A 25,111-nucleotide genomic window follows, 5' to 3' on the forward strand; every position below is an offset into this window, starting at 1 on the left:
CTGTTCCTATCTTTTGACAATTTATCAATTGAAGAATGGCTTGAATTCTTATGAATTTGAGTCAATTCTCTATATATTTTGGAAATGAGGTCTTTATCAGAACCCTTGAATGTAAAAATGTTTTCCCAGTTTATTACTTCCCTTCTAATTTTGTCTGCATTAATTTTCTTTGTACAAAACCTTTTAACTTAATATAATCAAAATTATCTATTTTATATTCAATAATGAACTCCAATTCTTTGACCATAGATTCCTTCCTTCCTTCACAGAGCTGAGAGGTAAACTATCCTTTATTCTTCTAATTGGCTTATAGTATTACTCTTTATGTCTGACTTTATCTTGGTATATGGTGTTAGCTATGGGTCAGTGCCTAGTTTCTGCCATACAGTTTCCAATTTTCACAGCAGTTTTTGTCAAATAGTGAGTTCTTGTCCCCAAAACTGAGGTTTTTGGGTTTGTCAAACACTAGATTACTATACTCATTGACTGTTTTGTCCTGTGAACCTAACGTATTCCAATTGATCGACTACTCCATTTCTTAGCCAATACCAAATGGTTTTGATGGCTGCTGCTTTATAATATAGTTTTAGGTTTAGCACAGCTATACTTTCATTTGCAAGTTTTTTCATTAATTCCCTTGAAATTATTGACTTTTGTTGTTCCATAAGAACTTTGTTATTAATTTTCGAGATCTGTAAAATAATTTCTTGGGAGTTTGATTGGTATGGCAGTGAATAAGTAGAGTAATTCAGATAGTATTGTCATTTTTATTGTATTAGCTCAGCCTACCCATGAGCACTTGATATTTTTCCAATTGGTTAGATCTGGCTTTATTTGTGTGAAAAGTGTTTTGTAGTTATATTCATATAGTTCCTGAATTTGCTTTGGAAGATAGACTCCCAAATATTTTATATTATCAACAATTATTTTAAGTGGAGTTTCTCTTTGTCTCTCTTGCTGTTGGACTTTTTTTTGGTAATATATATAAAATGCTGATGATTTCTGTGGATTTATTTTGTATTCTGATAAAGTTGTGAATTATTTCTAGTAGTTTTTTAGTTGATTTTTAGGGTTTTCTAAGTATACTATCATATCATTTGCAAAGAATCATAATTTGATTTCATCATTATCCACTCTAATTCCTTTAATCTCTTTGTCTTCCCCTATTGCCAAAGCTATAATTTCTAATACCATATTGAATAGTAATGGTGATAGTGGGCATTGTTTCACCCTTGATTTTATTGGGAATGGTTCTAATTTATCCCCATTATATATGATGCTTGCTGATGGTTTAAAATAGATTCTACTGATTTTAAGGAAAACTCAACTTATTCCTATACTTTTTAGTGTTTTTAATGGGAATGGGATAGCTCTTTAGTTTCAGAAGACTTAGAATTCTATCGATGAGTTCACAAATTCCCCATGAAACCTGTGAGGAACAAATCAGATTTTCCTCTATTCTAGAAGTAGCAGCAGAACAAAACACTACAGATGTACACACATATCCTGTCACTTTCAATTCTGAGGCACTTTATTTGGCTCTCTTAGATTCAGAGCAAGAGTCAAGAATAACTCAATAAGGGTGTTTCAGGGTATAATCCATAATGGTCATAAGAGCCAGCCAGGTTTCCTGGGCGGTAGGGATTATCTGTTTTGCAGGTAGCAGGAAACCATAGCGCCCAGTGTCCCGGAGCTCAAAGGTGTAAGAGTATCTGATGCCTTCATTGTAGGTCCAGTCAATGGTGTTACCGCTGGCTTGGTCTGGAATAGGAACACAAAGTTAATCCAAGAGTCAACCACACTGGTTGAAAGTTTGCTTGTTTGTTTTAAATTCAAATTTAGACAAGTAGAAATAAATCATAAACAATAATAGTTAGCATTTATGTAGTGCTGTAAGGTTTACAGAATGCTTAACATATGCCATCTTGTTTTTTGTCATTATCCCCATTTTACAGAAGAAGAAATTGAGACATGTAAAGGTTGAGGGACTTATCTAGGATCACATGACTGATAAATATCTGTGGCAGGATTTGAACTCAAATTTTCTCAATTCTAAAATCTAGTGACCTATTTGCTTACACCACCTAATACATAAGTATTTAGGACAGATCTAATATATATGTGTATATGTGTATGTGTGTGTGTGTGTGTGTGTGTGTATGTGTGTATGTACATACACACACACACACACACACACACACATATATATATATATATATACACACACACACAAATATATATGAAGGGGGGTGGGAGGGGCTTCAAAAAGTACTTAACTTACTGGCTGAGACAAAGACAGTAACTGCCCAAGCAACCCATTCAAAATGTTGGAGCTTCAAGAAACTGACAAATATAGGTTCTGTTAATACCGAGAGACCATTAAAGACACCATTAAAGCTTCCTTAAATACTATATTTGTATTTCTTATGTATTTCAGCTAGAACTACTAACCTGAGAGGAATTTCCTCTTTGCTGAACATGAGGCTTCCCATGAGGTTCTGTTCAGCATGGGGCAAAACCAGAAGGCAACTAAAACCAAGCTAGAGACAGACCAGCTGCAGCACCCCACCACCACTCCTTTTTTTGTCTCTCTCTGTTTCTGTCTCTAGAAATACAGGCCGGCAGAGTGATCAGCACAGAGATTCTTCATTTTGCGGGTAAGGAGACTTGAGATTTGGGGGGGGGGGGAAGAGGGGGTGAAGGTGCTTTGCTCCGTGATGGCTTCTGGAAGGTCTGGCCCGGTACTTCCCCGGATTCCCCTGCTGAATGTAAGCGTGCTGAGGGCAGGGGCCCTTTTGCTTTTGCCTTTGTTTGCCAGCGTCTCCCTCAGTGAGCTAGAACTTTGACCTGTAATTTCGGCTTGGAGATCTAGTGCTTTACCGGCAATCTCACTCGATCCTCACATTAATCCCTGTGACATGGGTGCTATTATTATCCTTGTTTTAAAGATGAGGAAACTTGAGGGCAAGAGAGGTTAAATGACTTGGCTGGGGTCTAAAGCAGGATTTAAACTTGGTTTTCATGTGATCCAAGCTCCTTGCTCTTCCCCTGAGGCCCCTGGATCAGGCCCTTTCTCTAAAGGCTTGTTGATTAATTGATTGAACAAGGCTTGATTGTTGCATTCTGAAGGAGGTGAGGTTTTTGTCACTTTCTCACCTCCCCTTCTCCCCTCTTTTGTCCTCCCATCCCCCTTAAAGGTTCTTCTGTAGAGTCATTCGCCTTAAGATGCTAATCTTATCCTGCTCTTCCTGGAACAGGAGAACTTTATCTCAGTGAAACAAAGCTCTTACCCGAAACGTCAGTATCTTATAAACTAGGCAGGAGAGATATTTCAGGGACACTTCCTGATGTCTCTCAAGTCATACCTACCACTTTGTCTGCTTATACACAAGAGTTCTTGTTGTTCAGTCACGTCTGACTCTATGATGCCTATTTGGGTTTGGGTTTCTTTTGCAAAGATACTGGATGTGGTTTGCCATTTCCTTCTTCATAGATGGGGAAACTGAGGGCAACAGGATTCAGGGACTTGCCCAGCTAGTGAGTGTATGAGGCCAGACTAGGATGCATGAAAATCAGTCTTTCTGACTCTAGGGCTGACACTCTATCCACTTGTCACCTAGTCATCCCCTGAACAAGACTGGGCACACCCACAGGGTAAAGAAGTACCACCCTCCTAAGAGAGAAGCATTGGGATAGATGCAAAGAGCACTATGTCCTGAACCAAAGGACCCAGTCTCGGACAAGTTACAATCTCTCTGAGCCTCAGTTTCTCTCATCTATAAATGTGAGGGTTGGACTATGATCTCTAAGCCCCTCCAATTCTAAATCTTGGCCAGGATCTTCACAACGAAAGAAGTCTAAGATAGTGGTCATCTATGGGGTCTGAGATGGGAAAGGAGGATTGTGAAAAGATCATTCCACAATCTTGTGACTGAAGGCATGATTCAGTGACTACGTGCTTCTAAAATGGGGTGTTCACCTTTTTGGTGTCATGGCTCCCTTGGGTGCTCTGGCAAAACTTATGGATTGTCTCTGAATAATGTTTTTAAATGCATAAAATAAAATGGGATTATTATAAAGACAATAATAATATTGAAATGTAGTTATGGAAATTTCTTTAGGGTTCACAGACCCTAAGATAATGATTTCTGATCTAAATGATCAGCCTATGAGTTGAGGGACCAGGAATAACTACTGGTCTTCCCATTATAATATCATCAGTCTGATGACCTTGCCAGTGCCCAGTGCCCAGGCCTGATTCATACCCTGGGCTATTCCCTTCCCCTGACATCCTCTCTGAGAGCAAGCAGGCTAAAGGCCTCCCCTCTTTAGGTGGGAGCCTCTTGGGGCACTTACAGATTGTGGTGATGATGCTGCCATACTTGTACTGGGTCCCGTACAGAGAAGCCAGGTTGGTCACTGCAGCCTTGGCCAGCTCATCCTGGAGAATAAAACAGAGTGAGACTCCTATACACACTCACACTGGTCATAATAGGAAGAAGCCTGAAGATCCCCTGAGTCTGTGGGATCTATGGTGAGAGAATGAGGGAGAGCCCCCCCCCAATATCCCTTGAGGGAAGGATCTTGCTGGAAGTATCTCCTCTCAGGCTGAGCATGTGACTGACATGCCCCAACTCCCTGCTGTCCGTCTGCTCTATTTCTCTGTAGGCAGACCATAAGCCTGGCGCACAGACCCCAAATGGAGCTTTAAGAAGACACATAGTTTTCTATTAGGTGGGCTCCCTCCTCTCCACCAACCAAGCGGTCTGAAGCATTCTCACCTGGAGTTTGAGGGTCACCTCAAAACCTTGTTTTATCAACTTGTTTCATTCCCTAATTCATTCATTCATTACCCACCTTCTTTTATTCCCCAATTAGATACTGCACCAGGCTGGTGAAGAATCACGGATGCCTTATTTTCAGCATATGAAGTCAAGGTTATAAAGAAGGCAATTATGGTTCCTTTGAACAGGTTGGTAAGGGATGGAGGGGGGACCGGGCAGTGGGTTAAACGCACCAGCTCTTGCTGGTGGGCAACTCGGGCCGTGGTGTATCCGTAAGGATAGAGGAGAAGTTGAGAGTAACTATGGATGGAAATGAAAGCCTTGATATTCCCATGACTCTTCACGAAGTCTACGATAGACTTGACCTCCACTTCTGAGTTGGCAAACTTGCCATGGTACGTCTCTGCACAGGGGTTGCTGCTGGCTCCAGGTGCTGTCGGAAATGGCACAAGGGTTAGCATTTTGAAAACTAGACCCAGTATCTTCTCTTGGTCCGTCTTTTTACTGTGTGTGTGTGTGTGTGTGTGTGTGTGTGTGTGTGTGTTTGAGGCTCAAGGCAGAGTAGACAGAAGTAAGATGGGAACCATCCCCACAGAGATAGGGAGGATTCACAGTGGCAGATGTGAGTCAATGAGAGAGTAGAGACTGTAATGTTAGATTCCAGGTCCAACACAGCCTGGGTTGGAAAGGGAACATAGAGATTACTGATGAATCCCTCCCTGAAATAATAATGCTAAGTTGGGAGGTTAGGGGGGTGGGTTAGAGAAAAGTCAAAGATATGGGGGGAAAGCATCAAAAAATCTATTTTAAAATTCACCAAAAAAAAAAAAGAAAAAGAAAGGTAGAAGGTAATACAAACAGCAAGAGGAGACAGACAGAAAGAGCAGAGACAGAGACAGAAGCAGAGACAGAGAAAGAAACAGAGACAGAGATAAAGAGAGACAGAGACAGAAACAGAGAGAGAGAAACAGAGACAAAGAGACAGAGGCAGATGGAAACACACAGAGACAGACAGATACACACACACACACACACACACACACACACACACACAAAGGAATCAGGAAGATGAGTTCACATGAGTTCAAATGTGGCCGCAGATTTTTACTAACTTGGGCAAATCTTTTTAACCTCTATTTGCCCAGTTTCCTCATCTGTAAGATGAGAATAATAATAGCATTCACCTTCCAGGATGATCTTTATAAAGTGCTTAGCACAGTGCCTGGCACATGGTGGGTGGCATATAAATGCTATAGATGGATATAGATGGATTTGTTGAGGATTAAGCTAGAATAGCCCTAAATACAGCCTGTATTTCTTGGGATTTACTTTACTGAAGGGGCAGCTAAAGTAGATTGCAGCTCTTAGCATCATTCCTTGAGAAGCACTCCCAGGTGACATCCCTTTACTCCTCCCCACTCAGGGGCAGTTCTGATCCCACAGCACAAGGCTTATTCTGTCCCATAATACTGAGCAGTGGATTTGGAGTTAAGAGTCTCTAATCCTTCCTCTGTCACTCTCTATGACCTTGGGCAAATTAGTTAGCTGACTCTCAGTTTCCTCTTTTGTAAAATGAAGGGTTGGACAAGAACAGAGCTTCTTAACTTGGGGTCAATGAGGATTTTTTTAGGTCATTGTAGTTAAGTGACTTGCCCAGTCACTTGCTAAGTGACTCCAGTCCTCACTCCAGGTCCAGTGTTCTATCCACTTTACCACTTAGTTGCTCTCCAATAACTTTTAAAAAATTCAGTAATTGTATTTCAATATAATTTTTTATTATCCTATACTTTTTATTTTATGTATATAAAAACTTTTTTTTATGAGGAGCGTTCCATGGGCTTTATCTAATAGCCAAAGGGATTCATGTCACACACAAAAAAAGAGCTAAAAACATAATCTAGAACATTGGCCTCTGCCCCTGGGATGCTGGACCTTTGTCTTACCTTGTCCAGAACCTGATTTCCATGTCACTTCTCAATCATCTCTACATCATACTACTGGATGACCCCTTCTCATTCCCCTTTATGTATTGTCCTCCTCCATTAGGATATAAACTCCTTGAATGCAGGGACTATACATATTTCCTGTATTTGGATTCCCAGCTTTAGTACATAGAAAGAACTTAACCAAAAAGTGACTTTTAAGGCTCCTTCTGGAATTGCACTTGTTTAACTTTTATTGGATTACTTTTGATCTAGGGTAAAGGAGTGGGGGGAAGGAGGGAGAAAAATTGGGAATACAAGCTTTTACAAGGGTGAATGGAAAACTTTCTTTACATGTATTTGGAAAAATAAAAAGCTATTATTATATTTTTTAAAAGATGGCTTCTAGCTCTAAATCTTTACCCCTGCCTCATTGAGATCCTCTTTTCCTTTAAGATACAACTCAGAGGCAGCAATATGGCACGGTGGATCCAGCACCAGGCTCTAAAGTCAGGAGGACCTGAGTTCAAATACAGCTCAAGTCCTATCTGCTGTGCAAAGCTTTTCCTGATCACCCCAACATTCAGCCCCCTCCTTCCTAACTTACCTTGTATTTAATTACTTTGTAGGTATTTGTATGGGGTAACAAGGTGATGTAATAGGTAGAACACTAGATCTGGAGTCAAGAAAATCTGACTTCAAATCCAGGCTCAGTTATTTGTTAGCTGTGTGACCTGGGCAAGTCAATTAATCTTATTTTCTCAACTATAAAATGAACTAAAGAAAGAAATGATAGAGCATTCTTTGCTCACAAAGAGTTGGACCTGGCTGCATGCAACAAATGTATATTAACTTTATACTTATGCTGCATCTATTTTATTTGATCTTGTTGCCCCCATTAGAATGTAAGTTCCTTCTGAGTAGGGATTATTTCATTATCTTTACTGGTATCTCTAGTACCTGGTGCCATGCCTAGCCCATAGTCAGCACTTAATAAATTCTTATTGATTCATCAATCCTACCAAGAACCTGAACCTAACTTACCTCCAAAGGCAGCATCCCAGTTCCTGTTGGGATCCACACCAATGCATTTGGATCCAGCTGTAATGGACCTAGTCTTACGCCACAGGCGGTTCTGATACAAAGAAAAAAATCAATCAAACAATCAACAAAAATGTAAGTAAGGTGCCCATTACTGATCCGGGTAATACATAAGAAGAAATGATCCCTGATCTTGAGGCATTTTTAACCCAATTAGGGAGGTTGAATTAATATAGGTCAAACCATTAGAGAACAGTTTAGAGTTAGATTGTATGGGACCAACTTTTAATTAGTTCATTAGTACTCCAGAAAAGAGGGAGATCAGATTGGGCTAAAGTAGTTAGGAAAGGCTTTGTGGAGTAGGTAGAATTTGAAATGAGCACAAAGAGTCCTTTAATTTGGGCTTTCTCCATGAAATGAGAGTAGTGTATCAGGGGTATGAGGTAGGGGGTTAATCAAATATATTAACTAATTAAGAGAGATGGGATTGTAGTAGGAAGCAAGCTGACGTCTAATGGGCAGAAAGTGAAGAAAGCATAGGGCTACCCTCTGGTAATTGAACAAGCAATTGTAAAAGGTGTCTAAATAAGGCAAGGACCCACCAGTCCATGGATGTTGGACCCTACTCCTTTCCCCGGGGACCTTGGAACCAAAACCTAGATAGGAGAGAAATATACGGGCAAGGCAAGGGTACTATACCGTGGAGTGGGTATAGGCAAAACCATCAGGGTTGGTGACAATCTCTAGGAAGATGTCCATAGAATCCAAGATGGCAGTAAGCTTCTCATCGTGGCCATAGTCTTCAGTGATCTAGGTGAGAGGGACAAAATAAATTTCATGACTGGAATAACACAAAAAGGGTGATGTCCTAGGAAGAAAAGTTAGCTTCTCTCAACTTTCCTCTCCAGAGGAAGGAATAGGAGACAGAAAGGAGTCAGCTTTACTCTTTGGCCTGTGATTCAGACTAATAAGGGTATCCGATTTTGATCGGCCCTTCCAAAGACAGGGGAAGCAATGGCCCCAACAAGAATAGAATCTTGGGTGAGCAAATAAGGATTTGAAGGCACTCTCTTGAAGCATAAAATCTGCAGGATACCCCAGAGTGCTATTCCTTCCTTCCAGTTCAGATAGTGAATGGATTTCCCTTCCCACTTATTGCAATCCTCAGATTTTACCTTCTTAGCAAACCAAACTCCACTGGCCTGGGTGACCCATTCCCGGGAATGGATACCAGTGTCGATCCAGATGGCAGGGCGATTGTTTCCCCCAGTGCTGAACTGGAGAAGAAAGAGGGGGATAAAGTTCAGTATAGTCTCCCACTGGATTGCCTTCCTCAGCAGAACTACACTCTAGGCACCAAGTTCCATTTTTTTTTTAAACAGGGAAATATCTTTTTTCCTACGCTTTTTCCCACACTCAGCTCTCCCTCCTTTGTCCTGTTCTCTTAGATGTGCAGCAGAATGAGGTGTCCGCAGAGCCCATGCCAGTCACCCAGGGCTCTCCCCCATCATATTTCCTGGCATTCTGAAGAAAAGACTAGGACCAGACGGATGTCAGATGATAGGAGGGATCCCAGAATCTCAGTCAGAAATGCACTCAGGGATCAACCCAAGCTAGCCCAGGCCAGCCCTCTAGAGTATCAGCAATAATGGTTTGTTATCCACGCTTCACCTGAAGAACTTCAGGGACAGGGGTCCTCTCCAGGTACCCCATTTTTACTTTGACCATTTAAATTGTTAGGAGGCTTTTGCGTACCTTAAGCCTAAATCTATGTCTCTGCCATTTCTGTGAGCCCCTAATTCTGCAGGAAGGTGGTAAGGGCACATGCATATCTAGGCTTCTGGTACCTTCAGAACATTGAGGGGACGGCCCTCGTAACTCTTGCCAATTTCAATCTTACTGACGAGGTTTGGGTTCTCAGCCACCAACATATCCATAAAATCATAGATCTGTAAATAAGAGCATAGAAAAGAGAGTGGGCATACTCTGAGATTTATAGGACACTTTAGCTACAGTATTTCACAAGGTCCTCCCAGGGCTGCCATGAAATAGGGAGAACAAGTTTTATTATGATCCTCATTTCACAGAAAAGGAAGCCAAGACTCAGAAAGATGCTCAAGATCCTTTAGGTAGCAAGGTAGAGCTGGGCTCTAAATTCCAATCTTCTGACACTAAATCTAGTATTCTTTCCACTAGACCCCAAGAGAAAAATATATAGTTTTGGTTTCCAAGGAACCATTTCCTTCATGCTATTATTCCTCTCACTAGCTCTTTCCCCAAGCATCTTAATGTATCCTTTTGCTCTAGGTGTTGGGGATATGGGTCCAAAAAAAGTTGAGAGATGTATCATCCCCCAAATCTCTGGGAGCCACAAAACCCAGGGAAATTCAACATTCAAGATCCCCTAGCTCCCAGCTGTTATTCATCTTGCCAGCTCTTTCCCCAAGCATGTTGATATCTCCCTTTGCTCTAGGTATTAGGTGATATAGGTCCAAAAAGGGATGAGAGAAGAATCATCCCCCAAACCTCTGGGAGTCACAGAACTCATCATTCAGAAATCCCCTAGCTCCCAGTTTACTAAAACGGTGGGTCACAACCCCACATAGGGTCTTGTAACTGAATGTGGGGATTGTGAAATTATGATTTGTTATCAGTAAATATTTCATTCCTATACCTGTTTTATGTGCCTATATACTCAGGGTCTTATAAAAATTTCTCTGAAAAAAATGGGTTATGAGTAGAAAAAAATTAAGAAACCCTGCCTTAGATTACACACACACTCACACACCTTCATAGAACATCTTTGGGGGTCTTGTGTAACAGGAGGGTACTATGTTGTGTTCAGGGAATCAGCGGCACACACCCAGGGACTGAGGCTCTCTCAGAAGCCCTTACCTCCTCCAGGGTATGGTAAGTGTCATAACTGAAGGTGTCTGTGGAGCGCGCCTTTGACTGGATGGCAAGCATCTGTTGCTGTTCACTCTGCAGCAGCGGCTGGAGAGTTGGGAGAGGGAACAATTGTTAAGAAAGGCTACTCTCCATTCTCCCCACCATTTCTCTCATCTCCTTGGAAACAGATGCTAAAAGCAGGACTAGGTAACTCTGGCTCCACAAAAGAACTTGACTGATCCAACTCATAGAGGAAGCAGCTTGTCACCTATGTGGTAGAATCTGATGCCCACTGGTCATCCAAATACCTTACCATCCCCTGACCTGCCCTGGTACCACCTTCCCATCCTATTGTTAGATATTCCCAGAACTGGAGGCATGTGTAGGTGAAGAAAGTCAAGCATTTCAGCCTTTGCTGAATGGTACATATCGGATTTTGGAGAGAAGGGATGGTCTTTTTACTTGGAAAGGATTAGTTGATCCCGTTAACTTGTTAGAAAATTGGGCTTGAGAATGGGAGCAAGTCGATGGATAATGGAAGGGCATGCACAGGAATAGGGCAATAGAGTGTGAGTAGGTAACTAAGGATAATTGAAGGACAAAAAGTATGCCAAAGATAAAATGTTCTTCCTTTCCCACTTGCTTGGGGTTCAGGGATTAGAAATTGGAAATTGAGATCTCCCCTAATAAAGAGACCAGAGTCCTAGGTCTGCTGGGCCATACTGATTTCCCCCTCTGCCCCCCACAACCCATGGGGGTTACCTGCAAATCATCAATCATGATGGAATACTTGATGTCATTGAGCTCCAGGAATGCTTTGACAGACTGGACACTGGGGAAAGGCACACGGACATCAATGGGGCTGGAGGGAAAGGAGGGATCACGCCAGAAGTCCAGCTGTAGAGCACAAAAACTATAATTGTCCAAGGGGTCTGAAATATGCTAGCTAGAGTACGAGGATAAAAAAAGGGGTACATGGTCGTGGGAGGAAAAAGAAAGTGTGAGTTAAAATTTCCTTTGTTGGAATTTAAAACACAGACTCGGAGACCAAAAGAATAGCTGTGATTTGTGTGGTGACATGGGATTATACAGAACTGGGAAGTAAAACAGAAAATGGAATAGGAGGAATTTTCTGACACACGACCCTCCTTCAATGCTAGTGCCTTCCAAGAATATCCCTAATTTATCCTTATTTGTATGTAATTGTTGGTGTATTATGTCTCCCATTGTCTGTGAGCTCTTGGCAATTTTTTGTATTCTGAGCACTTAGCACAGTGCTTGAGGAGTCATAGTAGGCAACACGGCTGTTGACTTGATATGACATACTAGAACCTACTGGTCCTAGACTGCCTTCTGGGGCCAAATGGAAAAATCTTATTCATGGTCAATGGCAGTCTTCAAATACTTGAAGAGAGCTTTTATGGCTCCTTTCTGGCTTCTTTTCTCCAGGTGAAACTTCCCACTTCCTCAGCTGATCTTTCTATGGTACTTAACTATTCTGCTTATCCTTCTTCAGAGTGCAAGAGCCAATATTCTTCTTAAAATATGACTCTCAAAACTGAACCCAAATACACCAGCTCTGTTCTTACGAGGGAACTATTGCTTACCTAGATCTGGACAGTATATCTCTGTTAATGCACTTTTAAGACTGCTTTGATTTTTGGGACTGCTATATCATGATCAACTTATACTAACTTGAGCAATAAGATCAACCCATACTAAACTTGTCATCTACAAAGATCCTTAGGTTTTTTCAGATTAGACTGCTGTCTAGCTAACCCTTGTCCCAAATTGTATGTGTGAAGCTGACTTTTCAAAATCAGCTGTAATTTATATTTATTCCTATTAAGTTTTATCTTTCTGGATTTGGTCCAATATTCTAGTTTGGTTCTGTGCCCTGGGAAAGAGGTGGTTGCAACCCTCAAGATATGAAACAATCCAAAGATAATATATTATCTTCTGTTCCAAGGTTTGTCGTGGCAATGATTGTATTGTAATCTTCCTTCCCTCTTCTTTTCCACATAGGATTTGTGTATAAAATCTCCACTTTTCCTGCAACAGGTAGAGGTGTCCTGCCCAGGAGAACTTCCAGTGGGCAACTTGTATCCCTCATTCTAAAAGTGATTAATTAAACCATTACCTGATCTCTAAAAACCTATCTCTAGGCCTGCTTTGTGCGGCTCCAGCCATTCACAGTCCAGAGACCAATAAAGTAAAAATCTGTTAAGAATATTCTAGTGTTTTGTGAAAAGGAGGGCTGACAAAAGGCAGAGAAGGTATTAGGAGGGAGTATTTATGTTACAGAATGTAGCACAAAAAGTAATCTTATATAGTATAGACCAATCATCTCATTCTTGAAGAAACTGTACCAGAGTGGTCCAAATCACACAGCTAACAAGTGGTAGATCCCAGACCCATGACCCTTGCTTTGCTTGGAGCTTTCTTCACTGGTTCCCCCCCCCCCCCCATACTGACTCTGAAGTTCATTTTTCTAAGAGGTGTTAATCCATACTTCTCTGTCCCAGAGAGGTAGTAGTAACAATAACTCCATGGGCACCATTGAGCCCCAAAGGCCCAGTTTCCTCAAAGGGCCATAGTGTTCCTTAAAGAAGTCTGAATCCTTAGAAATAAGATGGCACTGGGAATGGGCATCTGGCTGGGGCAGAGAGTTCGGAGGCAACAAAGAAGGGATCAAGTCCTGTATCTCAGCCTCACAGGAAGAGCTTTTCTCCCAGAAAGGTGAGTTCCAGGACTCCAATCTTCTTACCTGAAGATGATCCAGATCTTCTAGATCCTTCACCTTCTTTACCTGAGCCTCGTCAGCTGGTGAGATTCGGAGCACTTGGTGCCTGTGCAGGAGCAGAATGAGGATTGAGAGCCATGGCCTGGAGGAGCCAGATCTTTCTATCTCCTAAGTTTCTTGCTGACCACCAGCCTCACACTCCCGGCAAGATGAGCTTCCCCTCTATCCTAGGTTGATGAGCAGCGGACACTGAGGTTGTGTTCCTGGCGCTAAGTAGGACCGCTCACTGTAGTCCTAAATTTTCTTTTAGGTAGAGAAAGGAAAGGGTGACTAGGTAACTCAGTTGTCAGAGAACTGGGTCTGGAGTTAGGAAGATTCATCTCAGACCTCAGACACTAGTAACTAGGTGACCCTGGGCAAGTCACTGAACCCTGTTTGCCTCAGTTTACTCATCTATAAAATGAGCTGGAGAAAGAAATGTCCAGTCCAGTATCTTTGTCAAGAAAATCCCACTGAAGAGTCAGATGTGCTGAAACAACTGAATAAAAAAGGAAGGAGAAATGAGGTAGTTCATGATTCAGAAGTGGAAGGGAATATTGTGTGTCTCTGTGTGTGTGTGTGTGTGTGAGTGTGTGTATGTAAAGAACCAGGAGCCAGAGAAGGTAAAAGGAAAGGCAGCACAGAATAAGGACTGTCTCAGCACCTAAGGATCATAGCATCAGACGATTAGAGCTGAAAGATTTCAAGAAACCATCAACTCTCATCTCCTTATTTTACAGAGGAGGCAACTGAGGCACAGAAGGGTAAAATAACATTACTATTTGAGGTTTCCTAACTCCATGTCCAGTGATCTATCCATTACTCCACATAGCTTTCAAACATCCTTAGCAGTGTGAGTCCCATCCTAAGCCTTTACTCTTCCAATTCCTTTGGAGTCCTGAGAACCTTTTTAGATTTGGGTCTCTAACCTCCCTCAGTAGGGCTCAGTCCTCTCCTATGGTTTTCTCCTCAAACTTTATGTCTTCTCTGGGCCCCAAGAGTCAGTCCTTAAGGAAGTGGCTCTCACTGGTCAGCAGCCCCTTTGGTGTTTCTGTCTCCCCAAGGCACACGGCATTCTCCCCTACTTCTTCCCTTCCTGCATCCATCTGTCTCTCCCAGGCTTTCCTTTCCTTCCTTTCCTAAGACCTGAAGGGTACCCCCCATCCAGCCACCTACCCGGAAAAGTCCTCCTTGGCAAAGACAGCCAGCAATACAGCACTCAGAATCAGCAGCCCCTTCATGATGAAGCCGCTCAGGAAACAGTCTGAGGATAAAGAGAAAGCAGTCCAAGACTTTTAAACCTGTGTAAGGAACCCCAGCTGACTTCTTAGCTGTGTGGGCTCCACCCCTTTCACCTGCTCTCAATCCCACAGGAGTCACCCCCAACCCTATCCCCAAACTCTGATGCCTTTCTGCCCTTCCTGATAACACACTGAGAATAGGCCAGCTGGAGAGATAGGCTGAGTTTCAACCCTTTGGCTCTCAGCTGGGACCAAGACGAGCTTTAGGCAACCCAGACCCGTATTCCATGATCTTTCTGGGGTCTTCCACAAGGGCCACATCTCAGATGGGAGCTAACATAGCGAGGGTTGGAAGGTTTGGCTTGTTAGTGACCCCTCAAGAATTCCAAATGCTGAAACGCCCATTCTCCAAAGCTCCACAAACCAAGCCCTGGGCAAGGGAATGGGGAGGCAACTAAAAAGCAAGTCAATGACTTTGTGGAGCTTACAATCCATTGGGGGTGAAGGAGATGCAAACTCAAGTAATCGAGTCACTAGGAAGAATGACAAGGAAAAAGAACGTGAGAAGTTTGAGGAAACATAAATTGGAGTCAGAATGTAAACAATCTGCCAGGATCAGAAATTGATGGCTTCCTTAGTCAGTTCAAAGCCCTGGTAATCAAAGTTAAGATCTGGAAACAAAGAAAGGTAAAGAGGGAGAAGTAATTAAAAGGAATATCAGGCCCAAAAAGGTCAGCAAAGAGGGAAGAACATTTTCCTTTTCATAAACTACACAGCAGAAAGAAAGAGATCAAAGGTGAGTAAGGAATGGGAACTGAAAGGGCTAAAAAAGTTGAAAAAATATTTAGAAAATAGGGCTCAGGCAGAGAAAACACATGAGTAAGGGGCCTTGGGACCAGCCAGAAGACATTGAGTGTCTAAATAGCATGTTATACGATGTACTTGGAGAATCTGTTGAAAGTAAGGGGAAAAGGGGATGCAGAAAATAAACCTTGATTCTTTACCTAGCCTTTAACCACTGTGAGGAACTGTTGTGTTGGGAGAAGATACACCCTTATTATATTCTATTTAGCCTGAGAGTCTTAGCCCCTTAGCCCTGGGAGCCACCAGATCTGGGAAGCAAGACCAAGGGTCTTCTCCCTGTTGGTGATCCCTCCATGGGAACAGTCACCAACATATAAAATGCTGGTTAGGACATCCCAGGATGGGTGCAGCCTCAGTCAAACTGAGAGCTGTTGAAGACCTTAGCTTAAAAAGGAGGGGTCTCCCATTGCATCCAGGGCCATCTCCAGTTGTCCTGGTCTACATCTTGCCACTGGACCCAGATGGCTCTGGAGGGGAAGATAAGGCTACTTTGCCCAAACTCCTTCACTCAAATCTAATTCACTTGCCTGTTATGGCTTCTCCTCCCTGATGTCATGATTCTCTTCAAGAAGGAAGGATAAAAAACAACCATCAAGCCAACGGTTGCCTAGTCAGTCAATGGAGAAACCCGGTGTCCAAAAGCAGAGAAATGGTATCCAGGAGGCATAGAACATAGCCTATGCTGTATAACTAACACCAAAAACCACTCTCGAGCTTCTTCTGGATTAGAAGGTCACTTTGTTCAGTATTTAGTTAATTAAAAACAACAACAACAACATCAGATCTCCAAGTTCAGTTCTAAATAATAAATATTGACTATAATCTTACATTGGTAACAGTAAGAGATTAATCACAGGAAATTCAGAACTTATTTTGATATCTAAGTAGATGATCTTAAGTTCAACTTAACACAAATGATTCTACTTTAAGATGCTCAACAAGCAAATAACCAAAGATTTGAGATGTAGAAATATTAAAAATTCAAAAGTGTATTATTAAAAACAAATATTTTCCGTTCCGTTATTAACTATGTTAACAAACCAATTTCAAGGTGAAGATTTCATTTGTAAACAGACTTATAGATTCTCACTAAACTCATTTCTTGTGTGGGAATTTCATCACCCATAACAAGTTCTTTTCCTAGGGCTGAAGCATCTTATGGTTTAAAGAAACCAAGCTCGTTTACAAATTAAGGAATTCAACAGAGAGCACAAAGAGGAGCTAAGCCCGAGTTCCTGCCTGTGGAGCTACTGGAAATTTTATTTTCTTTCACCATCCCCTAACTTGTGAAGAGAGAAAGATGCTACATATCCTCAGAATTGATACCCAAGCAGAACTGATCTAAAAAACAAAACCAATCTAGGTAAGGTTTTCATTTTATCTCTTTCTACACACAGTAATTATCAATTTTAGGTTTTAAAATCACCAGTTTTAGATTTTAACATCTAGAAAATAACAATGAACCATTTTGGAATTTTCATGTGATAGTCAATTTTTCTTAACTGTGACTTCCTCTTAAAGCATACAATTCCCTAAATGGTGGAACTGGTTTAAATTTTCCACCTTCTTTTAATTGTTTAGTTTATACTCCAATTCAGATTGCTGAATGGCAAGCTAAATGTCAGGATTTTCCTTTTCGAAACTATCACTTCTCTGGAGGGGTTAGGCTTTCTCTCTAGTTCCCTTAAATATGTTTCTTTTTTAGGGAAAAAATGAGACAATTCTTAAAATTCAGATAGGACATAATCTATCACAAAATAGTTAATCTCATAATTTTCATAAGTAATACTAAATAATTTTGGATGAAATTTTACAAAACTTTCTAAATTCCTACTTAAAATTAATTATTAATTAATTAAATTCCTAATACTTCAGATATAATACCTGGTTATCAGAACTGATAGAATGAGTTTAACAACTTCCTAAATCATTCATTTTGAAACATAGGTCATATGATCTTTACAAATTGAACAACATATAATTTAGAAAGAAATATAACACCTGAAATAAATCATATCTAATTAAAAGAGATGAAATAGTTTGCCTTTAGCCAAACATTTTACAATCATGTGATTCTTATAACCCTGAGAGGTAGATTCTATTTTTATCTTGTAATAGAACAGTAAATTGAAGTAAATAGAACATTCTTGGGATCATATAGCTAACAAATTTCTTATTGACAAATAACAAGTAGCTAATTTATTAATGCCAAATAACCAATTATCTTTCCTGTTAGCCTATGTAATTTACCATAATACTAATCAGGAGAGAACTTTTCTTCAGACCCAGATGTGGCTTAAAAATCAAATCAAATTCAGATTTATAATCGCCAGAGGTTAACATTCCATTTAAAGCAGGGGCTCACCCAGGAGCCCAAAACTTTTCTCCAGTAAGGGAATTAGCTTGAATTGGAAAGGGGCCAGAAAAGATGAGTATACACCAAAAATATTGGAGCACCAATATGGGTTGCATGTAGTTTCTGAAAGAATTCAGCCTCCAAACCATCAAGCAAGGGTGTTGACTTGTTTAGGATATAGCCTGCAAACCTCCTTAAGGGAGACAGGTACCCCAAAACTTACCCAGGTGTTTCAGGAGGAGTGCTCTTTTCTGCAAGCTTAAAATGATTAGTCTTAAAACCTCCAGAATCTGCTAAGATGTTTTAAATGTTTTTTCCATTTTTAGCAGTTTTATCTCAACTTTATCTCTGCGATCAAGGTTGTGGTTATAGAAGACTTCCCTTTTCTTTAACAAACTAATAGATCTGATAAGCACAATCCCAAAAAGTTTTTTCTTACAGACTTTACCTAGATGTTTTCAAGGCGGTTTGAGCCTAGCTCACCACCTGAACAGAACAGTTTGCAAACAGTCAACAATCAACAAAAACGCACATTCTAAATCCTTAATTGAGAGACCCACGGATGGGCCATTTTTCTGATCTTTTAAAGGGTGCTAAAGTCAGCTTTTATTCCCTTCTGCAATTTTTGGGAATGTTAAATCCCAAATCCCAAGACAGCCACTATCCAGCATTCTGAGATAGTGGGCCCAAACCAATCTCTATTTGAAGCATTCCTCTAGAAGATCCAATTAAATACCCAGTAACTAATTGATTCTTATTAGCATCTTGCAGGAATATTTAGGCTTCATGGGGAAGCAGGACTTAATAAATTTGGGGATAACCTTACATTACCTTTGTATCTGTGATAAGAGCCAGGTTTGGGAACCTGATGAAGAAGTTTCAAATAAATGAAGTACCCAGGTACAACGCTGTTGGAGAGTAGTTCACAATGTGAAGAACTCACATAGACATATGCCACTAAGGATAATATTTATAATCATGAAACAGCTCATATGCTAAATCATATATGATTCAAGCTAAAATCATATATGATTAAGTAGATGCCTCCAAAGGTGGGACCTTTAAAGTCAGAGGGAAGAGGGGGAGGGAAGTAAGGGTAAGGTCTTGGGAGTTAGGGAGAGGCCAGGAATAGTCCTAATAGAGAACAAACTTTGCATTGTATCTGCAATGGTTGCACAATATATAATGACCTAGTAAAGTTTGTCTTAGATGTAATAACAAGATAATCTAAGGAGCTGGTTTACCTTTGTGTGTGACAATGAGAACAGGATGGGTGGATTAAAATTCTGTCAATGGACTAATTAAAGTTCCAGTTCCATATCATCAATTTCCTCCATAAGCAAATAGATAAATGAAACTCTAAACTTCTTTTCAGCTCTAAATCTATAATCTTATGAAAAAGATCACAGGAGAGCTTAGTGGATGTGCTTTATATTTTACCAGGTGTTTTCCACATATATTACTTCATTTATTTCTTCCTCATAACCCAGTGAGTTAGGATCACAGATGTAGAGATGAAAAGGATCTTAGAGGTCATTTTGTCCAATTCCCTCCTTCTGAGGATAAGGATAAGACAACTGAGGCCTACAGAAGAGCTAATTTGCTCCAGGTTTGAAGGTAACAAGACAGGCCTTCTTTTTTTTTTTTTTTCTTTTTTTTGTAATTTAAAAAAATTTTACATTTAAATACAAATAAGAAATGAAAAGAAAAACATTGCCATGTACTCAGCAGACTATAAGAGAAGAGTCCATTAAAAAAATAAATTTCCATTTCAAGAAAACCTATATAATATATAATTGTTTTCAAAGCTTAGGCAGATCTTCCTACCCCCATTATGTTGATGAAGAATGAAAGAGGCTAGAGAGAAGGAAGATGTGACAAAGAGATAAACACAAAGATAGGCATAGAGAAATGGAGAGAGAAACACACAAAGAAAGAGATGATGGAGGAGGAGAAAAGTGAGAAGAGAGAAGTAGAGAGACAGAAAGAGATGCTCAGAGAGGAGGGGAAGAGTAAAAGAGAGAGATAGAAGCAGAGATAGACACAGAAAGGAAGAGGAGAGCAAAAGAAAAAAAGACAGAAAGAGAGGGAAATGTAGGTGACATTCAAAATTACACAATTAATAGCTAAGTGAAGAAAGCAATCCTTTGCCCCCTCTTCCTTTCCAGAAACAGAATATACTTAGGACTCTATAGCAAATTCAGTGACTTGGAAGAATGCTACAGACCTTTAAGTAGAGTTTTGTGGTTATTAGCCAAATAGATTAGAGTGCTGTGTCCACAGAACCAAGGCTGTGAGTTCCATTCCCTATGGGCCAAAGATTTCATCCCAATCTCAGAATCTTTCAGGGAGAACTAGGTGTGATACCTCATTGCAAACCCATGCCCCTCTACTTAATGCTTCAGTAGAATTGTAAAGAATCTGAAAAGTCAACCATGGCCAGCTCTTCCTCTTTACAAAAGAAGAAATCAGGATTCAAAGTGTTTAGTTTGCTCAAGGTCACATAACTAATGAGTGATGGATGGAGGAGTCAGAGTTGACTTTGACTTGTCTAGCTTTCAACTTTGGTTGTTTCTTTTTTTATGCTATTGATATATTTCTCCTTGGCTGCTCCATTTGAAGAAGCCAAACCAAGAAATATGGTGATCATATCTGACAGTGGATACCGTGCTCCAAATCTGTATTCCCCACGTCTTTACTAAGAGTGGAAAGATGCATTTTTCAAATCAGTTCTTTAGGATGAACTTTGTTCATTAATAGCTCATCGGAACATCACTGATTTTTATTGTTTGTGTTATTTAGCCCATATATATAAATATAAACACCCATATATACCTATTCATATATATATACATACATGTAAACACACACAAATATATATAATTTTTTTCTCTTATACCAATAAATAGATTACAAATTCATTAAAGGAAGGCATTCATGCTTCATCAGAGTTTTGTATCTCCCCAGCTTTCCTTCAGTCCAATAAATTCAATTCAACAAATATTTATGATGTGGAACAGGAACATTAATAAATAGTAACCTTAATCCATCCATTTTGTTCCCATTGTCTCACACAGAGTTTGGAGTATCTTATTTGTATATCTAAAAAGCCTTTCTCATAGTGTGCCTGGTCACTGAATTGCTCACCTAGGTCCCACTCTGGCCCGGCCCCAACTCCTCCCTAATCCTCCCCTTGCTCCCTAAGCACTGCCCTTACTTCCCTCTCCCTCTTCCTTGGGACCACAAGAAGCATGCATTCTACTCAAATTATGCAGTTTTGGTGAGTGGGGCTCTTAGGGAGCATGTAGCAATTTCTGAGGCTACCTGGCTTTGGGAGTTCCACAAAAATGCTGAGAACAGCTGTTGATCAGTAAGCCATGGAATTCAATGATGGGAGCTGCTTCACCTCTATATTCAATATTCTTAAGCCATAGAATTCAATGATAGGTGCAACCCCACCCCTGGTACTCTTCAAATGTACCTCTAAGCCATAAATTAGCACATGAGTGACTTGAATCTGATCTTTCTCTTTCCAATAAAATTATCTTCTTGCTTCTGATTCTTTGCTAAATTCCCTTAGAACTTAGCTTCAATTTGCGTTACAATTATAATACAATTCGCCCCTTGACTTGGAGATAGGTACAAGCCTGAAAATTTTTTTACAATACCTCATGACACCGGTCTGGAACCCCAATCTTTTGGAGGTCTCCTTTGAACCCCAACATTTGGTGGCCCTTACTGGGAGAATCTGGTCTCCTCTGGCTTCATTCCCTTCTTCTCAAAGCAATCCCCCCATCCTATTGCTGGAGCACCCCAAGCACCTAGGAAGGCTTGTCTGAGTTCTCAGTTCCATGCTCTGTAGATTTTCCTTGACCAGAGACTTGGAATTTCTCACAAAGTTCTTTCTTGACTAAGGAATCTTTTCACTCTTCCTAGGACACCGGAGGAGGTGAGGTGCTAAAAGAATAGAATATTTTTGGCTTTTGGCAAAGATGGGACAATCCTCTTCCATGTCATTCTTATCTGTGTCTCTGTGCAGAATGTCTGCATCATGTTTGTTCTGTGAGTTAGATTTTGTTACCTGGAGATATTTAAAATGCAGCCATCAAGAATGTAGTTAGAACCATGGGAAAGGTTTCTTAACATCCTTGACTCCCACTTTAAAAAGGGAAAAACCTGACTTTTTTTCTGTGAACTCCAGTTCTGGCTAAGGTGGGGTCTACTGAAATAAAATTAGCTAATTAAAATTATAGAACCACTACAATAACATTTTAGCAGATTCTCAAGGTTTTGAGATCCCTTCCTTGACTCCTATCTTGTCTGGAGTCCTCTCCTGCTCCACTGGGAAAGGAAAATATGGTTCACTTTGCATAAAGGCTAAGCTTGTACCCCAGAAGGTATTAAGGGACCCTTTCCACAACCCTGATCACTCAACATGTTCCAGTCCCAGGAGTCCTAGGTGTAACTCAATTGTGGGGATTGCTAAATTAATATAGCTCGTGTCCCTCTGTTAACCTCTTTCAGATCACATTAAGAAAAGTGAATGCTGAATAACTGGAAGGAAACCCAAGTTCTGCTCCACCTGTAGAAATGGAAAAAGCAGCAAAAGCAGTGGAGACCCCACACATCTTGCCTAAACACCTCCCCAACCCAGTTTGAGGGGATGGTGGTACAGTAGTGGTCAAGCTGATGTGGGTTGTGCTCCCTTTAAGAAACTAATCCTTTCAGATGGCTTTATTCTTTTCTGATTCCCAGCCCCTCCTGGCTGATGCATTATCAATTCAAGAAGCTAGGACCTTTGATTCACAAATCCTGTCAAAAGCACCTCTTTGAATTCCAATAGGAGATCTGGGCTCTCACAACCCCCACCCAGATCTGAGACAACTTGGGACGCCACCCACAGACCCCTTTGGCTAAATCTCTCATTATAAAAGAGCCAAGCTGGAGCTCTCTCTTTGCAGAGGTTTCTAACTTGACAGCCTTATGCTTGGCTGCCAAGGAGCCTTGTCCACTGGAATCCTATTTCTGGTGCCCTTTTGACTCTACCTTCACCTTTTACTAACTAGACTTTACTTCCAAGCCCCATAATAAACTTCCTTTATCAATCTAGGTTTCCAGGCCTGTAGTTTCCTTTACAGGGGACTCTTCGCCATCACTAGACTGCATTTAACTATGTATCCTTACGCCGAACCAAAAGGTTACCCCCTACCTAACTCTCATCAAAGCCCCATGATCAGCTTTCCCTAAACCTGAACTATTTGCACTGACTGTATTAACAGAAGATTTAAGAATCTGAGAATTTTAGGAAAACAAAAGCAGTTCACTGCTACTTTAAAAACTCTGGCAGTTTACATCAAACTAAAAAGTTTCTGTACAAACAATACTAATGCAAACAAGATTAGAAGGGAAGTAACAAATTGGGAAAATATTTTTAAAGTTAAAGGTTCTGACAAAGGTCTCATTTCCAAAATATATAGAGAACTGACCCTGATTTATAGGAAACCAAACCATTCTCCAATTGATAAATGGTCAAAGGATATGAACAGACAATTCTCAGATGATAAAATTGAAACTATATCCACTCATATGAAACAGTGTTCCAAATCACTACTGATCAGAGAAATGCAAATTAAGACAACTCTGAGATACCACTACACACCTGTCAGATTGGCTAAGATGACAGGAACAAATAATGATGAAAGTTGGAGGGGATGTGGGAAAACTGGGACACTGATACATTGTTGGTGGAGTTGTGAAAGAATCCAGCCATTCTGGAGAGCAATTTGGAACTATGCCCAAAAAGTTATCAAACTGTGCATACCCTTTGACCCAGCAGTGCTACTACTGGGCTTATATCCCAAAGAAATACTAAAGAGTGGAAAGGGACCTGTATGTGCCAAAATGTTTGTGGCAGCTCTTTTTGTTGTAGCTAGAAACTGGAAGTTGAATGGATGTCCATCAATTGGAGAATGGTTGGGTAAATTATGGTATATGAAGGTTATGGAATATTACTGCTCTGTAAGAAATGACCAGCAGGAGGAATACAGAGAGGCTTGGAGAGATTTACATCAACTGATGCTGAGTGAAATGAATAGAACCAGAAGATCGCTATACACTTCAATATTGTATGAAGATGTATTCTGATGGAAGTGGATATCTTCAACATAAAGAAGATCCAACTCACTTCCAGTTGATCAATGATGGACAGAAATAACTACACCCAGAGAAGGAACACTGGAAGTGAAGGTAAATTGTTAGCACTACTGTCTATCTACCCAGGTTACTTATACCTTCAGAATCTAATACTTAATGTGCAACAAGAAAATGGTATTTACACGCATATATTGTATCTGGGTTATATTGTAACACATGTAAAATGTATGGGATTGCCTGTCATCGGGGGGAGGGTGTGGAGGGAGGGGGAGGGATAATTTGGAAAAATGAATACAAGGGATAATATTATAAAAAAAAAATTACTCATGCATATATACTGTGGAAAAAAAATTCTAAATAAAATTTTAAAAAATCATCATCAACTGAAAAAAAAAAGACTCTGGCAGTGATTCAGTTTGAGTGGAACATTTATTAGAATTCAGGGAATCTTATAAACTAAAGTTGTCATTTTTCAAAATTACTTTTAAAAGTGATGTGTATGTTAATATTGGAAACTTGACTGTAAATTATGAGCCTCCTAATTAATTTTTATAATAGATTCTTCTCTAACTCAATTTTAAGAATTCTTCCTAAAATTTTTCTTCCTAAAACAAGAGGGAAACTTATTTAAGGGGAAAGGAAGGGAAGCTGGAACCTTCCCTGAGAATTCTCAAAATTGCAACAGCTTGAGGACAGAATAAAATGAACTAAAAGAAGGTAGAAAGTTTATTACAATATAAATATAATAAAATTTATATAACAAACACAAGTATATTTATAAATGTAATTTAGGGAATTTAGGTATTTCTTACTTTATTAGAAAATTAAGAGGAAATTGTAGTTAAAACTATTTGGCTATTATGAAAATTCTAAGATTGTTAACTAAGCTATTTCTAGTTATTGTCATCATGTTAAACCTAAAATTGGTAATTATTGTGTGTGGAACAAGAAGGATGAGGTGAAAGTCTTTACAATTTGCTTTTAAGTATGAGTATGTGCAGCATCTTTTCCCCTTCACAGATGGGAGGATATCTTAATCAAGACAGCCCATGGAAGTGTTTAGTTGTGGCAGGAGACAG

At 40.2% G+C, this 25,111-nt stretch overlaps 1 protein-coding gene across 2 annotated transcripts; it reads right to left on the minus strand.

The window, feature by feature from the left end:
* Positions 1-1,509: 1,509 nt before the first annotated feature.
* On the minus strand, positions 1,510-19,047 carry LOC141544703 (carboxypeptidase A1-like). 2 transcript variants are annotated; one of them, XM_074271143.1, is made up of 13 exons: positions 18,711-19,032; positions 16,051-16,243; positions 14,595-14,682; positions 13,404-13,485; positions 11,399-11,533; positions 10,643-10,741; positions 9,595-9,696; positions 8,923-9,024; positions 8,447-8,557; positions 7,751-7,841; positions 5,018-5,217; positions 4,357-4,441; positions 1,510-1,761 (listed from the first exon to the last, which is right to left on the minus strand). In XM_074271143.1, exons 3-13 carry the CDS (start codon positions 14,657-14,659, stop codon positions 1,574-1,576), a joined length of 1,260 nt encoding a protein of 419 aa, XP_074127244.1. In that variant the 5' UTR covers positions 14,660-14,682; positions 16,051-16,243; positions 18,711-19,032; the 3' UTR covers positions 1,510-1,573. The 2 variants fall into 2 exon arrangements, with proteins under 2 accessions (XP_074127244.1, XP_074127243.1); XM_074271142.1 differs by lacking the exon at positions 16,051-16,243 and having other exon boundaries at positions 18,711-19,047.
* Between the last annotated feature and the right edge of the window lie 6,064 nt (positions 19,048-25,111).

This window comes from Sminthopsis crassicaudata, chromosome 5 (assembly GCF_048593235.1).
Source record: "Sminthopsis crassicaudata isolate SCR6 chromosome 5, ASM4859323v1, whole genome shotgun sequence".
Taxonomy (NCBI): Eukaryota; Metazoa; Chordata; class Mammalia; order Dasyuromorphia; family Dasyuridae; genus Sminthopsis; species Sminthopsis crassicaudata.